The sequence below is a fragment of the Chenopodium album genome, chromosome 10 (assembly GCF_948465745.1).
Source record: "Chenopodium album chromosome 10, dcCheAlbu1.1, whole genome shotgun sequence".
NCBI classification, from domain to species: domain Eukaryota; kingdom Viridiplantae; phylum Streptophyta; class Magnoliopsida; order Caryophyllales; family Amaranthaceae; genus Chenopodium; species Chenopodium album.
Window position 1 is genome coordinate 62006484 of NC_137843.1, and position 17740 is coordinate 62024223.

Below are 17740 nucleotides of genomic sequence, written 5' to 3' on the forward strand. Positions count from 1 at the left end.
AGTATAAAGAAACGTTTTATAGCTTAGGAAGGTTTTTGATGTTGGAGATTGGGATGAGAAATACAGTTCGTTGTTAGCTAACATAAACTTTATAGTTTAGGAAAACATTGAATGGATAAAATGTTGGTTAATTTCATGATTAAGGGTTATTGTTTAGGGAAATACATAGTATGTGATTGACGTGCAACCCATAAAAAGTAACTAGGAATTGGACCAAAGCAGGTTACAACTTGCTCAAATGGTCCCCATATACATATATAATAGACATATTTTCCTAATGGTTTTAACTAGCTAATAATCAAGTTAAAGCCAATATTGTTTAATTACAATCTAATCCGTCATTCAAGCAATTAATAAATGAGTAAGTGTGCTTTAAGACTTTAACTTTACTAACACTAGACGAAAATATGAATTGGCCACCGGTTCAAAACCCCCTATGCCACCGGTTTTGAACCGGTGGCCAGTTGGGGGGTGGCAATAATATTATTAAAAAGCCACCGGTTCAAAACCGGTGGCAAAAACAATTATTGCCACCGGTTAACCGGTGGCAATTACGCTTCCCGCAATTTTTTTTTAATGGTATTAAAAAGTATTGCCACCGGTTAATGTCCATAAAAAACAAAAAAAAAAATTTTTTTTTTTTTGCATTTATTTCACTTAAATTGTAGCAGAAATTATATATATATGTAAATTATATAAAAACACATATATATTCATCATTATCTAATAATTGTACACTTTTTAAGAGTGAAAAAACCAAATTAATAACTACAACTAAATTACTCATACAACAATTCCAATTTAAAACAACTAAATTAATCAAATTACACAAAACTAAAATTCCAACATTAAAAACCAAAAAAACAAATTTACAATAAAAACCAAAAAAAATTACAACATTAAAATTAAAAAACAACCATATAACACCTAAATCAATAATCCTGCATCTTTTTTCTTCGATTTAACATCTACATCCAAATCAATACACCTGCATCAAAAAAAATTCGATTAAATAAAAAAAATAAACTGCGAAAAAAAGATAAAAACAAGAACCGTATAAGCTGCGAACAAAAAAAAACCCATAAATCGATTTAAATCGGTTAAATAAACCCAGAAAAAACACACAAAATATAAACAAAACCCAAAAATTAAACAAAAACCCAGAAAATTAACCCAGAAAACTAAAACCCAGAAAAAAAAAGAAAAAAAAAACCCAGAAAAAAATTAAATAAAAATCCCAGGAATTAGTGAAAACCCGAGAGTTAAATCGAACTAAAAAAAATCAAATTGATTTTCAAAACGAGAACTAAAAACAAAATGAGAATTAAATCGAACTCAAAAAAATAAACTGATTTTCACGAACTAAAAAAAAAAAAAAAAAGAAAAAACCCAGAATTAAATCGAATAGGACCCAAAAGGAGATCCACTTAGAATCGATTAAAATCAATTAAAAATCGAATTAAATCGACGAAACCACTCAAAAAAAATCCAAAATCGACTAATTAACCCAAAAAAATCAATAACTAGTAATGAAACAAATACCCAAAACACAAACCCAGAATTAATTGATTAAAATCGAGTAAAAACCCAGAATGAATTGATTAAACAAAAACCCAGAATCAAAAAACAAAACCCCAGAATTTAAAATCAAAAACCAAGAATTAATTGATTAATCACAAACCTTGTGCATGTCTTCGTTGTGCATGTTTTCATGGTGGTCTTGATGATGGTGCACGAACTCAAAACCAAGGAGAAGGAGAAGAGGGAGAAGGAGACGAAGGAGATGATAAGGAGAAGGAGATGAGAAGGAGGAGATCGAAAGAGAAGGAAAGAGAAGGAGGAGATTAGATGAGAAAGAGAAGGAAGATCGGAGGAGATCAGATGAGAAATGAAAGAGAAAGAGAAAGAAGAGAGGGGAGAGCAGGAGAGAGAAAGAGGAGAGGGACGGCTGAGAGGGAAATGAGGTAGGGTTTGGGGTATTTAAGGGGGCGTTTTTTTTTTTTTTTTAATTGCTAATTGCCACGGGTTCAAACCGGTGGCATAAATGGTAAAGGCCACCGGTTCGGTTTGAACCGGTGGCAATGTGAATTAGCCTAACCCGCCCATTTTTTAAGCCACCGGTTTTCAAAAACCGGTGGCCATAGAGCGGTGTTTTTTTGTATTTTTCTACTAGTGTAACTCTAACTTGCTATTGAATTGGTCGCTTGGGAATTTGGGATATAATATATACATGGATGTCGATTATATATTTATGATGAGTTGCTTTAATATATACGGGTATGTACCTATATATATGCAATGATACTACTATCTCCGTTCCTAAGGGTTTTTGTTTTAAGTAGGAAAAACTATCCTAGTGATCGATACCTTTCACATATCAACCCTATTTATACTAATAAACGAAATAATTTGAGAGTGAAGGAAAAGGTAAGGGGATCTCCAAACCACCTTCAAAATTTTTTCCTCTTGAAAAAGAAATCCCAAATGAATTATTTTCTTTATTAAAAAATAAAAGAAAGCGAAGCAAAAGAATATGCTATTGAATTACTCTAGATAACGAGGATAAAAGAACAATAATGAAAGATGAAATAATCATTGTAGGAGGTCATCATTGGGGCCAAAAAAGTCCTATAAAGGGCTAAAATTTCTTTAATGAGAGGGTGCTGCTAGTTTTGGTTGATTTAAATTTCAGGGGATTATCTAATGATTGGTGTCCTAAAAAGGATAAACTAGTTGCACACTTGGGCAATAGACCTTTTTAATTACTCCGTAGCTTTTATTAGGCAAATTTTCTAAATATAAAGACCTAAATTGCAATATGAAGCAAATACTAGAGTAAGAACCATATGACGATCGACCAAAAGACCATTACTTAATTAACCACAATCGTCTACGTACGGAGTAACAAATTAAACACTTTATTTGTTTCTGAATCGCATTACAACATATGAATTTCATAACAGATCGAACGATATTGAGCAGAAATGGCTTATAAGATCATAGAAAGTTCATTTTTAAATTCAATGAAGCCAAGATGTCATGAATTAAAATCTACAAAAACATAAATTAAGCAAAAAGGTTTAACAAATGAACAAAAAAGATATTTAATGCAATAAAAATTCTAACTGCATATGAATTCTTACAGTTTTGGAAGATTGGAAGCTGCTAATATTGACTGATTCATACGGCCATACATTGTCTAAATGTATGTATATGACTATATTCACAGAAAATGTATATATGAAACAGAACATTATATTAAAGGGACCACTTTTGAGCTCAATAATTTTGGTTTAGTCTTTGGCCTTTTTCCCAATAATGTGTATTGTGTAATGGAAGGCTACATTTCTATGCTATGAGTTTTCATGTGTTTGACAATTTTTGACAAATATGCGTGTGATTTTACAGACAATTGATGATAGGACCTTAAATACTTCGTAGTAAAGTTATACATAAACTACTTAATTATGGAATGTCGATATGCTTGTATAATAGAATAAGAGATAGATTGAATTAATTGAAATTGTTTTGTGTGCATTGCTTATAAACTAAAGCGTGGTATGAGAATATAATGCATCGTATGCTATATGATCAATATGCATCGTTAATTGTTATATATATGCTATATGATCAATATCAGAAAATATATGAAACAAATATATTTCTGATAATGAATACAAATCTCTAACACGAATTCATGTGAATTGTTTGGATCCAGTGTTAAAACTCCATAAATATTGGAAGCATATTTGATGATTTGGAACCAGCATTATAGTAGAGAGAATCTTATGCTTTGCTTAACTACGTAGTATAAACGTTTCAAAAAAAAAAAAAAAAAAAAGAATAATAGTATGAAGGTAGTAATTGGGCCAGTTAAGGAATTTTTGGCCCATAAGGGAAGGTTATATGGGCCTCAATAGGAATAGAAAGAATGACAAGGCTTCAATGGAACCAGTACTACTCTATTTAACCAATTCAGTGTTTAGTTTGGTTTGAGTTAAGGAAATATAGGCAAATTAAAAGAAGAAAAAGGATAGAAAATTTATTTTCTCATTACTTCCATTGTTTTCTAGCAACCAAACAGATTGTGATAAAGAAGAGAACATACATAGTTCATGAAGAACACAAGGATCTGAAAATTCACTTCTCTAGTTTAGAGGTGTTTTTCATATTAAATTTTATCATTACTACAATCTTACAAAGTACTTATTTATAAAGTTTTTAGAAGACACTACATCGTTATTCAAAAATCCAAACTAGATGTACTGTCCATTATCACTCTATATAATTTGGCCATGAGCATGGTCTGGATGATGTATAAAGGAAGAAATTCGCCGCCATATAGCAGCAGCCTCAGGATCCAAAGGATCATAAATATGAAAACAATGCTCCTTACCTTTGTTCTCCATAGTATCCGCCATTGTCCCTTTCCACCCACTCTTGATCAAATCAACGACGTAATTTTTCCCTGCATCGTACAAGGTCTTACTATCCATCCCGGCCACCACCACCAGCACAAGGTCACACCCAATCCTAGCCAAATCCTCTACAGAAGGGCTCAACCTAGGATCCCTCGGACCTTGATTCGTAGGACACATGTACATCCACATTGGTTCACCTTCACAAAAAAAGGGATGAATCAAAATCATCCCTAGTACCTTAACATCTCCAAGGAGTTGCACTACACCCGCCTTAGCTAACAAGTTATGAGAAATATTTCCTCCTGCAGAATCTCCACCAACAAATATCCTCCCTAGATCAGCGTGATCATTGATCCATGGTTCCGGCCCTAACCCCTCACAATGCGAGGCAACCCACTGGAGTGCATCCCAGCAGTCATCATAACAAGCAGGGATATAGCGCTTAGGGAAGAGGCTGTACTCAACAGACACAGCTATAACATTGGCTTCTGCTACGACGAGTGAAACAAAGAAGAGGAAGTTTTTTACCTGTGGAATTGACAGCAGAAGTTGGCAGGAAGATTCGAGCAGAGATATCAGGGGATATGTTTACATCTTTGGTTTCGACACCAGGGGCGGAGACGGGGTGGTCAGATGGAGGAGCTTTCTCGAATATTGATGTGAAAACATGGACACGGCCATCTTTGAGGACATTGAAGAAAAGGAATTTTTTAGCTATGTCTGATTCTGAGTAGTTCCACTCAGACTTACTACTACTGATGCTGCTAAAATAATTCATCTTGATCAATTTTCTCACTTTAATTCCATACAAATTATATATTAAACCAGCAAGATAAAGTGAATCGTTTGAGGTTTAGATAAGAAAATTTCTCAATAAGACATGGCCATATAGTATAATTAAGGCTAGAGGTGACGTTTTGAGCAATCTCTGGTGTTTAGCCAAATGGGAGAAATATATGAACAACTGTATGAATAGGAGAAGGCAAATTCAGAGGCGCCTAATTTGCTGTAACATCTGAAAATTACAGCAATACACTATCAAAATTACATACAATGGCAGTAGCATTGTTCATTATATGTTGTATTTATTGTCCTATATAATATATGCTCATATGTAAGCATGCAGTAAGTGACTGAAATGTGTCACAAAATCAAATTCTTATAATATATATATATATATATATAAAAATAAATAAAGAAAAAGCATGCACACATATGTACTTTGACCAATCTCCCCAGCTTTAGATTGGCCCATAAATCACATATTTTTCAGCCAGGACTAAATCAAAGTTATCATCTATTTAGTTCATTACAATCATATACAAATAAAAACCAATCACAAACAATAACAATTGACCAATGTCGATGATCATTTTAATATAAATTAACCAAAGGATCTTCTCATATAAATTACTTATTATAATAAGTCCACCTCATACAAGATTACGGAATTAAATAAGATCTGATAGATACAGATAACCTTAGCTAATTAACTCCGATTATGGATAAAGGAATTAATCCGTTGACGAATAACAATAGCCTCAAGATCCATAAAATTAGAGAAATTGAAGCAGTGATCCTTATCTTTGTTCTCCATGACCTCCACTGTACCTTTCCATCCACTCTTGATCAACTCCTCTGCATACATCTTTCCTGCACCATACAGCACATCTTTCTCAGCCAACACAACCAATACCCGGCCACACGCGATCCGAGCTAGATCCTCTACAGCAGGCTTCATCCTAGGATCCTGAGGCCCTTCATTTGTAGGACACATGTACATCCACATCTTATCATCTTCTCCAAAATAAGGATGAATCAATATCATCCCTTCAACCTTTGCATCCCCAGGTAGTCCCATGGACCCTGCTTTAGCTAATAATGTGTGAGCTATGTTTCCTCCTGCAGAGTTTCCACCCACGAAGATCCGGCCAAGATCAGCGTAATCATTGATCCAAGATTCAGGTCCGGTGCCCTCACTGTGAGATGACAACCACTGGAGTGCAGCCCATGAATCGTCGTAACACGCAGGAAGAGGGCATGCAGGGAAAATGCCGTACTTAACTGTGACGAAAATGACATTGGCTTCAGCGGCTATATCAGAACCGAAGCGTGTAGAATCCTCAGAAAAGGCGTACTGCTTGCAGAAGCCTCCTCCTTGGAGGTGAAACACGACAGGGAGTTTTTGTGTGGTGCACGCGTTGGTGAATGCAGAGGAAGGGATGGAGATTCGGGCAAAGACATCAATAGAGATTTCGACGTCTTTGGTTAAGACATCAGGGGTGGTACCAAAGGAAGGAAGGACACTCTCATCAGGGGGAGTCAAGACATGGATACGACCGTCTTTAAGAACGTTGAAGAAGAGGAATTTTTGAGCAATGTCTGATTCTGAGTAGTTCCACTCAGATTCAGATTTGTTGGTGTTCAAAGACATGATTAAGAATTGCAAGTAAATTCAAAGTTCTTCAGGATGATATCAATGTTATGTCTTATATTGATATTCCCGTTGACTTTTTACAATTTTTTTTTATAAAATCTACCCTTATGGTTCGACAACTAACTAATTCAGGCTTGCGTGTAGCAGTTGGTAAAATGTGTCGCATAATCTAATATTATAAAAAGACTACCTCAATAAGTGCAGCGGTCATATAATAAAAAGTGGCTCATAAATCACATTAACAAAATTTAATCTGTAACAAGATGAAGCATACATGAGCTATGACTAGACCAGAGTATTCATCTTTCACATTTTACTATCACATACAATAATCAACAATCGAACAATGCCCACTAATTATCCCAACAAATTAATTTAACCCCGTCTCATATAAGACTTTGCCATTTGCAAGTAAATTTTCGAAAATTAACTATAAAAATCATTAGATATTACCAATCAAATGCAGTAATTAATAAGCTTCTGTGTACCAAGATAATACCTAAGGAATGAAGGTGAAATACGTACCGATTAAGCTAAGCTCTCTTGGTTTATTACTATGAAATTTTACATAACCCCAACAAATGAAGGCCATTTAGGCATAGTACATACTTAACATTCTAGTATATGTATGACATTATTTGTACATGTTCTTTCTTATTATTGTATTAAGTGGGGGAAAGAGCATGCTATCATTTCAATTAATTAGTTGTAATTACTACAGTAAACAGTATTTTTGCGAGGCAAGATCCTTTGTAAACCCATCCAATAGTCTTTGATTTTTCCTGTGCTAATTAACACATCAAATCTCACACCAGGAATAAATCTTATACGTGCGTACGAATCACCTTTGAACACGTACGCTTGATGTGGATTATGTGAAGCAAAACAAGCATCAATTCCGTGCTCAAATATCGTGCCTTTAAAACAAGGCCAATTTTGACGTATTGGAGCGTTATTTATAAGCTGACCATTAGCACTATAGTTGATACGAGCACATTGATCGCCCTTAAAGAGGTAAGCCTCAAAAGGACGCGATGATTCAAACGCAGCATCTATACCGTTGGCGAACACTGTCCCATTCAAGAAGGGGAACATTTCTACGATGAGCTTTGGGCCTTCGAGGATTTTGTTGTTAGGAGAGTACAGACCGTAGTACCATTTGGCACAAATGTTACCAGAGAATATGTAGGCAATTCCAAGGTCATGAGACGCGAATGCACAAGTTATTCCTAGCTCCCCAAAAATTGTACACTCGAGGGATGAAAACACGGCACCTATATGAGCTGGTCCATACAATATTTTGTCATACTTCTTACCGGGTGCATAGTCACATAAAACGTACTCATTTTGCATGAATATGTAGACTTCATTTTGACGAACCGACTTGAATGCCGCAGTGATGTAGATGTGATCAGTCAACGACATCGTTCGATCTTGACTTGCTTGACAATCACCTGATCATTGAATGACAAGGACTAATTAATCACAACCATCAATTCATTAAGTCAATTTATGAACCACGTACTGCATATGTAAAAGTACAAAACAATCAGATGTACGCATGATGATAAATTACATCCTCAATTTCAACCATGTCTTAGAGTGACCTCTTATATATGGAGTTTTTAATATTATATCCTCCGCTATTTTATACAGAGTACTACAAAAACATGAAATGACTAAGATTGCATAAACAAAAACAAATAGAAAAAAAAAATTAGAGAAGTGGAAGTTACCGATAATTTAATTTGTTGCTCTAAATAATTATCCTCTCTAGTATAGTATAATACTATAATGCCTATAGAGATTTGAAGAGAGATGAGTTTGAGATGTAACTCATGCGAGCATACATGATAGATACTTAGATTAGTTAGATAGGGTCGTTGCTCTGCTTTTTATGGATGACAAAGGAGCATTTTCGTAAATTCAGAACACCATTATCAACTCTAGCCCAAGGAATCCTGAAAGGCGTTTTATTTACGCTCTTCAAAAAAAAGCTTGCATGATCACATTATACGTATCTTTATGCTATATCGAATTGCTATCTTCTAAAGTTGTCATGTTTTTATTTTTATATACAAATAATTATTGTTAGTGGATGATGACTTTTTATTATATTTATGGATAGTGGTAATGTTTTATTCGACTATAGCTAGTGGCTTGGGTAATTGGACCAGAGATGAATGATCCATAAGGAAGCTACGGGAAATAATTTTGACACATCAAAATTAATTTTAGCACATCCCTATGTGAAAAAAGTATAGATAATTATACTCTCATACTAGGGTGTGTCAAAATCACTTTCTGGAGATATGGATTCATCTTAAATTATCAATCATGAAATAACATACGTAGTAGTAGAATAGAGACTAGAGAAGACCATTTCACCATGAGGTTGAATTTTGTAGATTTAGAGCCCGTTTTGTTCACCTTATTTTAACTTATTTTCGGTGTACTAAGTTCAGATAAGTTCAGTTCATGTTTGATAACTTCTTATAAGGGATGCCCAAATACAAATTACAATTAATACTTCCTCCGTTTTTATTTTATTTCACCATTAGGACTTTTACACTATTCACTTAATCTTCTTTGACCATCATTTGTGATTTATACATTAGGAAAAATATAGTCATGTGGGATCTAGTTAGATTCGTATCGAACTCAACTTTTCAAATATCAAATTTTTATAATTTTTACAAAAGTATAATTTAAGATATTGATAGCTAAAGTAATGCATTGGCAAGCGTGAAATCCCTTATATATGGTGCAATAAAAAAATAACGGAGGAAGTATAAATTTTAATAAGGTCTAATAAGTTCAGATAAGTAAAAATAAGATAAATATAATACATCCTTAATCTCTATTTGAGAAAATCCGGCAGAAGAGTGTGATTAAACATACGAATTATGAACAATATTGTAAATAATGTACTCCGTATAGAAGAAGAGTGATACTTCATGATAAAACATACAAATTCTTAAATGGACCTGGTTCACACTAATTTATTGTGGACCACTAATATTAGGAAAACTATGGTTATTTTATTAATATAAAAAAAAAAGGTCACTATAATAAAACGAAGGTCACTATGTTGAAAATAAAAGTCATTTTGGTAATATATAAGCTATAAGAGGTTAATTTTTTTTAATGAAATATTATATAAGGTCAATATAAATAATAAAGGTCACTATGTTAAAATTAGGGTTATAACGTGCACTTGAAATTCACGATAGTATTAAACGTTATACAACTTTTAATAAAGGTTACTATGTTAAAAATAAGATTACTATGATAAAAATAAGGGTCACTATGTTCAATATAATGTCAATTGCGTGTGTATAAACCTCGGGTCCACAATAATATTATTGTGGACCAGGTCCACGCAAGTATTTCTGGATAAAACAAGCGTCATTAATCTATTATTATTGTGTTATTACATTTTCAAAATCAATTTTATGTCTATTGTAAATTGTAGTACATCATCCGTTTTCCTTTAATATCAGGCTCAAGACACATACAAACAAATTACTTTGATTTTTACACCATTACACTAGTAATGGAGAAGGATCAGATACTATGTGTATAAATTACTTTGATTATTTTATTTATTTACATTATTTAGGGCTCTGTTCACATTTACTTAACTGAGCTGAGCTGAAGTGAAGTGAACTGAATTGATTGGAGTTGAACTGAACTGAACTGATTGAAGCTTAACTGAACTAAATTGAAATGAATATTTTATGAGAGAAGGAAATTAGGAGCTGAAGTGAACTGATTGGATAAACTGAACTGAACTGAATTGATTGGAGTAAACTAAACTGAACTGATTAGAGCTGAACTGAAATTAAGTTGAAGTGAAATTCTTAATCTCTTTCTCAAAATACATATCACAAAATTATAAGAAAAAAAAAACAAATAAATAAAGATTGTATATTAACGAGCATAAAAGTCAAAATATTACGGATTACCAACTGTGGAGTATCATTAAACAAAGTTTAATTTTTCTGCCAACTAAACTCCTGTGAAACACCTGAATTCGAACCTTGTTTAGGCTAATCCAATTGCCCTCAATTATTTATTTATTTTATTTTATTTTTTTTACTTCTTTCTCTCTCTAGAAATCCCCAAAATTGAGCTAGGGTTTCCGATCTTTCTTCAATGCTTCTTCAAGGTAACTGCAATTCTCTTTGAATTTGATTAATTTCTCTTGTAAATTGAAGTTATTGTCTCTCATTTTGTTAGCGCATTATTATGGTGCGCAATTTCGAATATACTTGTTTACACTGATAATTCAGCTTCTGCATGCAATTTTTTAAGCTTAACTATGCTTAGTTCAAATTTTAGATTGTTTCTTGCTTTGTAATGGGTACTAATTGATAGCAAATTTGCGTAATTTGACCAGAATTATCTTATTTTTTATTGCATTTTGTGTATTTCTGAGAACTGAAAAGCTTGTTTTTTGTTGAGTACACCCTTCTTCAAGTTGATTGTCATAAATATCTTGTAAGTATGGCTTTAAGTAAGATGCTGACTTAAATTGGGCTAATTGAACTATTGTATGATACTAGAACTGCTGCATTGCCCTTTGTCGATTCGAGTTGTGTAGTCTGTAGAGTTTGGTAATTCTTGAATTTATTAGAACTTTCAGTTGTGAATTTAACTTGGGTATTCTGTATTGCATCTTCTTTGAACTAGGGGTTGGTTTTTTTTCACTTGAATTTCACTTTTCTTAACGAACGTATTACAAGTATAACCGGGTAGCCTTGAACTTAACCTATATGAACTTGTTTCGACTTATTGGCATTTCACTTGAGTGGATTTTTTAGCCCTAAATTTATCATGTCCGAACTTATTTTTATCAAGTGAAATAAGAAGATAGCGGTACTAACACTTTTTTCTTTTGTTTGATTTCTTCACTTGGTAAAGATAAGTACTAAAGTTTAGTTATGTTGAATATCAGAATATGGTTCTATAGATTAAGTTCCTCATTTTTGGTGCACTAATGGTAGTATTTGTTCCGTAAACTCATTCCTTTACTGAATGATCTGCTACAGCACTTTTGCTGGTAGTGATTAAATGCTATCCCATGTCCATGGTTATTGTCTGATGTTGTTTGATGTTATTGATGATAAAGAATTGTGTTATAATTAATATACACTTTCTCTCCATTGGTGCCTGATTGTCACATGTAAGACATGTAACAAATAACATGCTATGCTTCACACTGACATGATGTGAAATAGATGGTCATGTTTAATCTTATAAGCCTAACTTGTGAATTTGTGGCTGACCCTTGTCCTTTACTTCAACTTTTTAAGACAAGTAGATAACCTAAAAAACTGATGTGTGAGGCTGATTTTGAATATGTATAGCAAGAAATACTATTATGGGAGCAAGTTTTGCTTGACCATGATTGTATTAACTCAATGTAGGTAGAGCTAAATAAATCTTTGTTATGAAAATAAGTGAAATGGCTTTTAATTTGGACAGAATTAAAGGAAAGGAGTGACATGTTTGGGGAGCAATGTTCTCTGCCTTGAGAGTATGAAAACTTTGCAATAGCTATGCAGCTATCTGGGTTATAAAGTCTGATTGCCCCATGCGGTGAACATAGCCTTTTGACCTATATTTTATCTTGGCTATCCGAAGATATAACTGTGCACTGGTTAACATCTACAGTGCTCTATCGAGCATGTTGGTTTTAAAGTTGAAGTTCCTAATATGAAAATATTATAGAAGTACGTGTTCCGAATTTCATTTTTTGATGCTAAAATTTGGAAAGGGTCTAAAATCTAAAATATGATTTTGGTGGTTCCAAGGATAAGATGGTGGACCCTAAGGGATGCAAAAGCTAAGGTTTTTACAGAAAAGGTAATTGAAGAAGCGGATTGGGTTGGAGAGGTGGATCCGGACATGACTTGGTTACGAATGAAGAACTGTTTCCTAAGAGTGGCCAAAGAGGTCTTAGGGGAAGTAAGGGGAAGAACTTCGGTACAGAGAGATACTTCGTGGTGGAATGAAGAGGTGAAAGCAGTAATTAAGCAAAAAAGGGAATGCTATCAAGCCTTAGGAAAATGTAGGAGTGATGAAACCTTTGCAGCGTATAAGGAGGCTAAGAGTAAGGCAAAGGCAGCTGTTCGCCAAGCAAAAGAAAAGGCATATCAGGAGGTTTATGAAAAGCTTGATTCCAAGGAGGGAGAAAGGATCATTTATAAGATGGCAAAGAGAAGACAAGAGGCAAGGAAGGATATTGGCATGGTGAAGTGTGTCAAAGATAAGAACCAAATGGTCCTAGTGCAAGAGGAGGGCATCAAGGACAGGTGGAAGGGGTACTTCGATGAATTATTTAATGGAAGTAATGGAGTTGTGATAGGAGATACCTCTATGAGTGATGAAGAAATCAACATGGAGTATGTGCGAAGGATTAGGAGAGTAGAGGTGGAGATTGCACTGAGGAAGATGAAACCTAAGAAGGCGGTTGGCCCTGATGGGGTACCGATAGAGGTGTGGAGGTGTTTGGGTAAGATTGGTATTGATTGGTTAACAAACCTTTTCAACAAGATATGGACGGCTACAAGGATCCCACAAGATTGGAGGAAGAGCACCTTGGTCCCGGTTTATAAAAACAAAGGAGACGCTCAAGATTGTTCTAACTATCGAGGAATTAAGCTTATGAGCCATACTATGAAGTTGTGGGAAAGGGTGATTGAACAAAGGTTGAGGGCATGCACAAGCATTTCAGATAACCAATTTGGTTTTATGCCTGGGAGATCTACTATGGAGGCAATCCATTTGATAAGACAAATGATGGAGTTTTATAGGGTAAAGAAGAAAGATCTTCATATGGTCTTTATTGATTTAGAGAAGGCATATGACAAGGTGCCAAGAGAGATACTTTGGTGGGCAATGTTGAAGAAAGGTATCCCACGAAGGTATGTAGACCTAGTTAAGGATATGTATCGGGATGTGTCAACAAATGTGAGGACATGCGGAGGGTTGACAAAAGATTTCCCTATTACAATCGGATTGCATCAAGGGTCTGCATTAAGCCCTTTTCTTTTTGCAACGGTTCTAGATGAAGTAACTAGACCAATTCAAGATGAGGTTCCATGGTGTATGTTGTTCGCAGATGATATCGTTTTGGTGGATGAGACTAAGGATGGGGTTAATGTCAAGTTGGAGCAATGGAGGCAAAGGTTGGAATCTAGAGGGTTTAAGCTAAGTCGGAGTAAGACTGAATATTTGGTATGTCGTTTTGGCACTCAGAGGGGGACAAGCAATGAAGTGGTGAGTTTGGATGGAAAGGATTTGACCATGAGTGAATGTTTTAAGTACCTAGGGTCGATCATCCAGAAGAATGGTGACATTGATCAAGACGTGACCCACAGGATTAAGTCAGGGTGGCTTAAATGGAGAGCGGCCACGGGAGTGTTATGCGACCGCAGCATTCCCTTAAAGTTGAAGGGAAAATTCTACAGGACTGCCATAAGACCAGTGTTGCTCTATGGTACAGAATGTTGGGCTTCTAAGAAAGAGCATATTAAAAAGATGGAGGTTACGGAAATGCGCATGTTAAGGTGGATGTGTGGAAACACTTTAAGAGATAGAATCAGAAATGAGGTTATTCGCAAGAAAGTAGGTGTGGCGGGCATTGTAGATAAATTAAGGGAAAATCGTCTGCGTTGGTTTGGACATGTAAGACGGAGACCCGAGGGTGCACCGGTGCGAAGAGTGGAAGAGTGGGACCATGGAGGGATTAAACGAGGAAGAGGGAGACCAAAGATGACTTGGTTGGAAGGAGTGAGGAAGGATATGAAGTGCATGGATTTACGTGAGGATGAAGTTTTGGATCGTAAGGGATGGAGGAGAAAGATTTATGTTGATGACTACACGGAATAATCAAATTTGGTTCATGTTAGCCGACCCCACTTTTGGGATTAAGGCTTTGATTGATTGATTGATTGATTGATTTTGGTGGTTCCACCTCTAGTCCTCTATGCTTTTCTCTTTTATTTTTATTTGTTTTTCATTTGTCAATTTTTAATACTATTGTTTGATCAATGCAGTATTTCAGACATATGCTTAATATGGCATATTCGATCAGTTTTCTCTTCAACGAAAAGAGCTTCTAAACTAAGTTGGCTGAGTAAGTTCTGCAAATGGAATTGCTCGGTGGCCCTGCAACCAGTCCCTGCTTTCCTGGTGCAAGGAAAAAGAGAAGTAACTTTAATAGGCGACCTCATCATGATTTAAAGACAATTACCAATTTCCTTAATGATTTCTCTGTGCCTAACTCACCAACAGAGTATGAAGGGCATGAAGCCATTAGCTTGCATTGCTCAAATGGCAACTCAGGGACGGGGAATGATTTTGAAACTTACCATTCTCCTCCTGGTGATCACAACAGGTCTGACATAAAGAAGCTGAAGAAAGTGAAGCTAAAGCTTGGTGGCATCACCCGTACACTTCATACCAAACCCATGACGGAGATTGCATTAGGGGGTGAACCACTTGGTATAAGATCTTTTGATTCACATGACGTCTCTGGTGCTCACCTAAAACAGGTATCTCAGTTGCTTTTGTGAAGTACTTTTTTTATAGATAAGTGATCATTAATAACTGTGGAGTATATTGTTATACAGTACATGACTTCGTTTGTGGATGGTGCTTTTGGATCTGATATTAGAAGAAAAAAAAATGAAAAAAAATGAATAAATACATAAATAAATAAAATAAAAAACTTCTTTTTCTTTTCAAGTCACTAACCAAGCGACTTCACTCAGCAACTGTTTTGTAGTAACTGTGTGAATATTCACTGGTTGCAGGACTTCCCCGGGAACAGTGCTTTCGATGTAAAAGAGAACTTTTCAAGGAGATACGTGATTCAAAACAGGGATGCAGTGTATAAATCAGGTCATAAGAGCAAGCAAGCTTCCAAGAAAGTTGATGTGGAAGAGGGATTCGATGATGAAGATGATGAGGAAATTCGTTACCTGAAGAAACTCAGAGCATCCAGGGCTTCTTCTGGCTATGGAGACAGGCAAGAGGAAATTGGCAGGAAAAGTAAAGGGATAGTAAATCTTATGGGTTTAGCTCATAGTGATACAAAAGATGGTAGAAAGAAGCTGAGAATGCACAAGGATAATGACTTTGAAGTGGAGCTGACTTCAGACGATGAGCTCAAGAGCAAGAGGAAAAGGCTTACTAGAGAATCTATTGATCCTAATGGGCAAGAGTTGACCATTACTACACGTAAAAGAGCTCTTGAGTGTCCTGAATCTGGCGGTCTGGTGGAATACCCAAATGGCTTACCCAATGCCCCTTTCAAAAGTAAACATTATTTATTTATTTATTTTATTAGTTATGTATCTCCATGCTTTTAATTAAAACGTGATTTGAGATTTTAATAAATCAATCTATGCTTATGGCTCCCACATGTGGAGTTGTGGTAGGGTCTGGAAGTATAAGATTTACACAGCCTATTACCTTGATATTGCTGATGGTCTTTCTGCCAAATTCTTGATTGAAAATACATTGACTAGCCTGCCCCCTCCAATAAACAAGAGATTAGTGTGGCATTTGATCACATTTTATGCACTTTTTATCTATGTCTGGGCATTTTTGACCTGCTAGTTGATCATGCCAGAGCAAAAGCTTTCTGAAGTAGAGCAACAACTGAGGAAAGCTGAAATTGCACAAAGGCGTCGATTTCTGGCTGAGAAGGCAGCTAAGGAAGCTGAGGTTCACCATTTGCTCTTTTAGTCCTTAACTGTTATTTTTATTTGTTTTCTTGCTTTGCCTTATTGGGAAATACCCTATTATACATGTCATAGGATGAAGCAATCAGAAAAATACTCGGACAAGACTCTAACCGGAAGAAAGGAGAGAAGCTGAAGAAGCAACAGGAAGAATTGGCTCAGGTAATCTAAGATGTATACTTGTGCTGTATGCATACTCCTGTAGAACCATGTCATAAAAGTATACCTATGCAGGAGAGGCTTGGCAAGACTGCAGCACTTGGACCCAATACAGTGAGATGGATCATAGGTCCACATGGAACAGTTGTTACTTTCTCTGTTGATATGGGGCTACCGAAGATACTTGATCCCTTGCCCTGCAGGTAGGAGGCTATGCAGCGCTTTTACTATTCCATATATTGACATTCTTTGGAAAACTCTTTAACATAGTTATTGTGGTAGTGGATCTTATTTGGGATACTCTTCCTTTGCCGTCTAGGAAAATCTAACATTGATATTTGACCTGAAATTTTCCAGATATCCTCCACCACGTGAAAAATGTGTTGGACCAAATTGTACTAATGAATACAAGTATCGGGATTCTAAATCGAAACTCCCTCTGTGCAGCCTGCATTGCTACAAAGCAGTGCAAGGAAATGTGGAACTTCTGCCTGCTTGCTGATCTTAACAGTGTGGTGCCCTTTTTTGTCCAGGATGACCTCATTTTACTGTAGATGATGTTCATAGTAATATGACCTCGGAAATCCTACCGGCTGCAAGGATTAATCTCTATGTTGGCTTAGATTAGAACTTGTGACAAGATGATGTAGGGAATAGAAATCAGGCAGACGATATTTTTTGGTAGTGTAACCTGAAATTCTATTGTTATGTAAATGTAATAGATTAACAGTAACAGATGCTGTAGCGTAGTAACTGAAATGAGAATGTGTAATTTAGAACATGAATGTGCTACCATATGGTATCTTCTAATTTTACCTAGTACGTACTTGGGTGCGTAATGATTTGTATCTCATGGGATCAACCTTGCCTATGTCCCCTTCTTCTGAAGGGGTGTTGTGTGCTAGTCGTGTTGAGTTAACTCATGTAGGGTTTCAGTTCCTGATGGCACTTTCCATTGTCATATA

The 17740-nt window shown here is 35.4% G+C and overlaps 3 protein-coding genes, 1 long non-coding RNA gene and 1 pseudogene across 4 annotated transcripts; 1 reads left to right on the top strand and 4 right to left on the bottom strand.

Annotated features, from left to right (window-relative positions):
• Positions 1-691: 691 nt before the first annotated feature.
• LOC145564522 (uncharacterized) lies at positions 692-1938 on the bottom strand. Its single transcript, XR_014094848.1, has 2 exons — positions 1682-1938; positions 692-988 (listed from the first exon to the last, which is right to left on the bottom strand). It is a non-coding gene; the product is annotated as an uncharacterized LOC145564522 (long non-coding RNA).
• A 2342-nt stretch (positions 1939-4280) lies between these two features.
• Positions 4281-5199, bottom strand: LOC145565677 (putative carboxylesterase 5; annotated as a pseudogene).
• Positions 5200-5807: 608 nt separating this feature from the next.
• On the bottom strand, positions 5808-7131 carry LOC145564523 (putative carboxylesterase 7). Its single transcript, XM_081624811.1, has one exon. It carries the CDS (start codon positions 6853-6855, stop codon positions 5911-5913), a length of 945 nt encoding a protein of 314 aa, XP_081480937.1. The 5' UTR covers positions 6856-7131; the 3' UTR covers positions 5808-5910.
• A 143-nt stretch (positions 7132-7274) lies between these two features.
• On the bottom strand, positions 7275-8887 carry LOC145564524 (albumin-2-like). The gene is made up of 2 exons (XM_081624812.1): positions 8595-8887; positions 7275-8312 (listed from the first exon to the last, which is right to left on the bottom strand). Exon 2 carries the CDS (start codon positions 8281-8283, stop codon positions 7561-7563), a length of 723 nt encoding a protein of 240 aa, XP_081480938.1. The 5' UTR covers positions 8284-8312; positions 8595-8887; the 3' UTR covers positions 7275-7560.
• Positions 8888-10903: 2016 nt separating this feature from the next.
• On the top strand, positions 10904-17599 carry LOC145564525 (uncharacterized). Its single transcript, XM_081624813.1, has 7 exons — positions 10904-11029; positions 14925-15422; positions 15684-16188; positions 16505-16599; positions 16692-16778; positions 16851-16978; positions 17133-17599. Exons 2-7 carry the CDS (start codon positions 15018-15020, stop codon positions 17275-17277), a joined length of 1365 nt encoding a protein of 454 aa, XP_081480939.1. The 5' UTR covers positions 10904-11029; positions 14925-15017; the 3' UTR covers positions 17278-17599.
• Positions 17600-17740: the final 141 nt, after the last annotated feature.